The following is a 5,941-nucleotide window of genomic DNA, read 5'->3' on the forward strand; positions in this document are numbered from 1 at the left end:
CCCAGCCCCTCCTCCCTCAGACCTTGGAGTCCAGGCCCCTAGCCCCTCCTCCCTCAGACCCAGGAGTCCAGGCCCCCAGCCCCTCCTCCCTCAGACCCGGGAGTCTAAGCCACCAGCCCCCTCCTCCCTCAGACCCAGGAGTTCAGACTCCCAGCCCCTCCTCCCTCAGACCCAGGAGTCCAAGCCCCCCCCCCCTCCCCCAGCCCCTGGAGTCCTGACCCCCACCCCCTCCTCCCTCAGACCCAGGAGTTCAAACCCCAGCCCCTCTTCCTCAGACTCAGGGGTCCCGGCCGCCACCCCCTCCTCCCTCAGACCCAGCAGTCCAGTCCCTGGCCCCTCCTCCCTCAGACCCAGCAGTCCAGTCCCTGGCTCCTCCCTCAGACCTAGGAGTCTAGTTCCCGGCACCCTCCTCCCTCAGCCAGTCCACACCATCTTCCTTTCCCCTTTACCACCCCCTACACTCCTACCTCCCATCTCACTGACCCTGCAGCCAACCTGCGGCCTCCCTTCCCCCCACCCCCCGCCCCAGGCACTCACAAATCGGGAAGAGTTGTCATTCTTCACTGTCTTGGCATTGCCGAAGGCCTCTAGGATGGGGTTGGCCTGAAGAAGCTGGCGCTCCAGCTCACCCTGCGGGCGTGGGAGACAGCAGGTCAGTGAGGACCGCCCGGGGTAGGGGGGGCTGGCCCAGCTGTGGGGGGGGGGGGGGTCTGTGCTGCAACCGGCTGGGGCCTGCTTTCCCGATTGTTAAGGGAACAGGGAGAAACTCCAAGATACAAGGAGAAGTGGAAACATCACAAAACATAACGAAAGCCAGCAGCAGATCACAACGTGATCCCTTGAGAGGGACGCCTGAGGGGCTCAGTCGGTTAAGCGTCTGACTTTGGCTCAGGTCATGACCTCGAAGTTCCGGAGTTCGAGGCCCACATCGGGCTCTGTGCTGACAGCTCGGAGCCTGGACCCTGCTTCGGATTCTCTGTCTCCGTCTCTCTCTGCCCCTCCCCTACTCGTGCTCTGTGTCTCTGTCTCTCAAAAATAAATAAACATTAAAAATTAAAAAAAAAAAAAAATCTAGGGGCGCCCGGTTGGTTCGGTCGGATAAGCATCCGACTCTCGGTTTCAGCCCCGCTCATGGTCTTATGGTTTTCATGAGTTCGAGCCCCACATCAGGCTGTGTGCTAACAGCAAGGAGCCTGCTTGGGATGCTCTCTCTTCCTCTCTCTCTGCCCGTCCCGCACTCACTCTCTCTCTCTCTCTCTCTCAAAATAAATAAATAAGAATTTTTTGGAGCGCCTGGGTGGCTCAGTCGGTTGGGCATCCGACTTCGGCTCAGGTCACGATCTCACGGTCCGTGAGCTCGAGCCCCTCATCGGGCTCTGGGCTGACAGCTCAGAGCCTGGAGCCTGCTTCCGATTCTGTGTCTCCCTCTCTCTCTGCCCCTCCCCCATTCATGCTCTGTCTCTCTCTCTCTCAAAAATAAATAAACGTTAAAAAAAATTTTTTTTAAATAAATAAATAAATAAGAATTTTTTTAAAAAAGAAAAAAAGATCTGTACTATCAATATGACGTGCTTCAAAGTCTGGCACATAGTAGGCATTCAAGAGGCGGTAGGTCCCTTCTACCATTCAGGTCTGACTCTGAACATTCGAAAGAATTTTGACATCAACAAGCTGCGTGGGCCATGGTAGGGCCATACCACACCGTAGCATGGAACCCGGTGTGTGCCCCACGACAGCAGTGGGGACCCCTGCACGTACACAGTGGGGCTGCATTAAGTGACGGCACACGGCCGGGCACGCCCACAGAAACAGGAGCACGGCTCCCCGGTGGCCGGCGATGCGATGCCCTGGACCTGTCTGCCGGGAGGACGTGGGCGGGGCGGACCCGGGGGGCGGGGCACGAGGGCAGGACTTGAGGCGACTCCCGGCTACTCACATAAGACACGGTGATGGCAGCCTGAGGAAGCCACGGGACACGAGACACGGACCAGGACACAGACCGGGACGCGGCACATGGAACGTGGACAGACACACAGGTGAACCGGAGGTCCCGGGTGGCGGGCAGGGTGGGGAGAGATGTGAGGGGCTGCGAAACTGGGCACGTGGGGTCGGGTGGCCCAGGTTCGAATCCTCTCCAGCCCCTTCCTGGGAGCGTGACCTCCGACGACCAAGGCACCCCAGCCTCACCCTCGGTTCCTCCTCTTTCACTCCGGAAAGCGACACCCACTCACTGGAGCGTTGGGTTAACGTAAGAAGAGAGACTGGCACTACATAGACGCTCCCTGCTGAAGTACACTGAGGACTGCAGGTGCTCAGGTCAGGCCCCACACGCAGTAGGTGCTCAAGACCGTCAGCGCCTACCACGTGCTGGGTGCCGCTCCAAGGGCTAAGGGGGTCAAGAACCGGCCCTCGGATTTCCCTTTCCAGGCACACAGCAGGCGCGCAGGCAGCACGGGCAGCCGGTTGAAGGCTCCCAGCTGCGGCCCTCCACACGGGAGGCAGGGGACCATGGGGAAAGCAGAGCCTGAGATGGAGGGGGCACTGCCGGTGGCAGGGTCCAGAGCGGGTCCCAAGGCAGGTAACTCACCGGTACGCCTGGCTCCTTCCTGCCCTTTGGGGACGATGCCACGTGGGCGAGGTACTGGATGACCTTCTTGGTGTTTTCTGTCTTCCCAGCCCCGGACTCCCCACTATGGGGGAGAACACAAGGGGGAAGCAAAAGGGTGGACCGTGGTGCCAGGTAAGACCTGCCCATTCCAAGCAGAGCCACACCCAGCCAGGACCCTGCCTCCTCCAGGAAGTCCTCCAGGATTACTCACGTGCAGAGAATGGACTGATCTTCACGATCTGGAAGAGATAGAGGGGGACAGGTCACCTGGAGGGTCTCTCTAGTGAGACTTTTGGTCCCTTATACCAAACCCTTTTCAAAGGGGGTAAGGAAGCCTTTTGCCCCCAAAAAGGGTTTAAAAAAAAATTTTTTTTAATGTTTATTTATTTTTGAGAGAGAGAGAGAGAGCGCACGCAAGCAGGAGAGGGGCAGGGAGAGAGGGAGACACAGAATCCGAAGCAGGCTCCGGGCTCTGAGCCGTCAGCACAGAGCCCGACGTGGGGCTCGAACCCAGGGACTGCGAGATCATGACCTGAGCGGAAGCCGGATGCCCAACCGACTCAGCCACCCAGGCGCCCGCCCCCAAGAAGGGCTTTGGTGTGTGACACTCCTGGATTCTAATACCCCAGCCCAACTCAGCCTCTTGCCTGCTATGTGATGCTGGCAAAGTAGCTACCCCTCTCTCAGCCTCAGTCTCCTGCCCCATCAAAAGGAGCCGACGAACTCCAACCGGAAAGAATGTCATTCCTTCAACAAACTTCAATTTGAGCCCCTGCGTGTGCCTTTGACATCCAACAGGCCACAACACAGCAGCGACTCCCCCAGCGCTCACCCTGCACTTGACACAACCCTTCAAGAAACGTGCACTGACTACCTACGGAGTGCCAGCCGCCTACGACAGTGGGAACTGGCAAGGTCCCTGCCCCTTCACAGAGCTTCTGCTTGAGTGGGGACAAGAAGCACATAAAGTAAAACCGAAGGTGATCTGACTGGTTAGTAATGCCCGCAGACATCCTTGATTGTCACAACCGGGCATCCTGTCAAGCACCCTACAATGCATGAGACACCCCTATGTAAGGAATCATCCAGCCCCAAATGCCAATAGGGTGAGGAATAAGAAACCCTGGTGTAAAGAAATGACTGAGGGGTAGAGAGCCAGGAAGGCTTCCCCGAAGAGGTGGTGTTTCAGCTCAGCCCTACAGGACGAGGAAGTAGGGCAAGAGCATTCCAGGCAGAGGACACAGCCAGTGCAAAGGCCCTGTGGTGGGACCAAGCTGGAGATGTCTGAGACAGAAAGGAGGCCAGTGAGGCCGGGGGACAGGACAGAGCTGGAGATAGGTGCAGAGGGGTTTGGAGGCCATGGTTAAAGGCTCTGAGTGGGGGGTGGCGCCTGGGTGGCTCAGTCGGTTAGGCATCCGACTCTTGGGTTTCAGCTCAGGTCATAATCTCACGGTTCATGAGTTTGAGCCCCACGTCAGACTCCACGCTGACAGTGTGGGGTCTGCTTGGGATTTATTCTCTCTTTCTTTCTCTCTCTCTGCCCTTCCCCTGCTCACACTCAATTCTCTCTCTCAAAATAGATAAATAAACTTAAAAGAAAAAAAAAAGATCTGGATGGTTTTTAAGCAGGACAGGAGGCCTCTACGTGGTTTTCAGCCAGAGGGAGAGCTGCATTCAGCCTGGTTTGGCAGCCATACGGACGTGGGTTCAAGGTCCAGCCTCCCCTCTGCCTAGTAACTCTGAGGTGCTCTGTGCCTCAGTTTTCCCATCTCAAAAACGGGGCTCAAATCTGCCCTGACATCACAGGGCTGTAGTCAGAACTCAGAGAGAACGTCCAAAAAGTTTCTACATACTAGTTGGTATAGATTGCTGCTTTGTGGCCTGTTTTGTGTCCGGGGCTGAGCCCTGGGGCCCAGGATCTCGCTCTCACATCTTTGAATCTCACACACCCAGCACGAATTGTAGTTTGTTGAGTGAACCACGTTCTATTCAGCTGAGGTTTATCACCTCCATTTTACAGGTGAGGAAACTGAGATTCAGAGACGGGGAGCCACTTTGCCAGGGTCACACAGCAAGCAAGGGGCCGAGTTGGGGTGCGGAATCGGAACCCAGGCGGGTCACACGTTAACACCCACAGCACCCAGCCCAGGAGGAGGATGCGACACACAGCGTGACTTACAGGGAGGCGGAGGTTGGGGGCCCTCAATTCAAGTCCCATCCCAGACACCCACCCACCACTGGACTGTAGGCAATGACCGCACCGCTCTGTGCCTCAGTTTCCCCATCTGGAAAGCAGGGATAACGAGCACACCTACGTCATGGGGTTGCTGTGAGATTTAAACCTGTTGATTCACAAAAGGTGCCTAGCACAGAGTAGCCACTCACCCTTACTTTATTGTACGTTGATTTATTCCCGAGACGTAATAACTAATATGTAATAATGGCTAAAAATTATTTTAAAAAGAAATGTAGAACAAATTAGGTGACATAACAAAAGGCAATCAGCGCTCCCGATGATTACACAGAAATTTATAATGTGAATACAAGAACATCGCATACGGATGCGTTCTATCGCACAATGCAGGCATGTGATATATCGGATATTACACCAGTGGATCTCAAACTTGGCTCCAGCATCAGAATCCCCAGAAGGAGCCCAGGAATCTTGTGCCAACACTGACCGCTGAGCCTCACCCCGAGAGTTTCTCTGACTTAGCAGGTCTGGAGTGGGGCCCAAGTTGGCAGGTCTGACAAGTGCCCAGGTGATGCTGATGCTGGTGGTGAGGGCACCACACTCCGAGAACCACTGCGTTATATAATATAAATGCATTATTATAACACACGATAGAACGATGGCATGTAATAAATGATATAAGATACACAAGCGATATAAGGATATAAATGATGTAAGTATATAGGTACCATATAAATATCCTGCTGCATATTATTATACGTCAGTAAGACATACATTTTAAAATAGTGAATGGCTTTATATAAACCAAATAGTTATTCAAATAAACTTACAATAAATACATAATGGTTACATTATGTATAAGACACGTGAATTATGTAATTTTGCCTGGACATCTTTTTTTTCATTTTTAAAAATATTTTCTAGGGGCGCCTGGGTGGCTCAGTTGGTTGGGCGTCTGACTTCGGCTCAGGGCATGATCTCACGGTCCGTGAGTTCGAGCCCCGCGTCGGGCTCTGTGCTGACAGCTCAGAGCCTGGAGCCTGTTTCAGATTCTGTGTCTCCCTCTCTCTCTCTGACCTTCCCCCATTCATGCTCTGTCTCTGTCTCAAAAATGAATAAACGTTAAAAAAAAAAAAAAA

At 54.4% G+C, this 5,941-nt stretch overlaps 1 protein-coding gene across 1 annotated transcript in view; it reads right to left on the minus strand.

Annotated features, from left to right (window-relative positions):
- MYH14 (myosin heavy chain 14) overlaps positions 1-5,941 on the minus strand; it is a 91,463-nt gene that overhangs the window by 75,652 nt on the left and 9,870 nt on the right. The window contains exons 4-7 of the mRNA XM_049622297.1: positions 2,820-2,847; positions 2,588-2,690; positions 1,937-1,957; positions 538-630 (exon numbers count right to left, since the gene is read on the minus strand). Coding sequence (XP_049478254.1) covers positions 538-630; positions 1,937-1,957; positions 2,588-2,690; positions 2,820-2,847 — 245 coding nt within the window. The remainder of the gene's footprint in view (positions 1-537; positions 631-1,936; positions 1,958-2,587; positions 2,691-2,819; positions 2,848-5,941) is intronic.

Source organism: Panthera uncia (genome assembly GCF_023721935.1).
Source record: "Panthera uncia isolate 11264 chromosome E2 unlocalized genomic scaffold, Puncia_PCG_1.0 HiC_scaffold_19, whole genome shotgun sequence".
NCBI classification, from domain to species: Eukaryota; Metazoa; Chordata; class Mammalia; order Carnivora; family Felidae; genus Panthera; species Panthera uncia.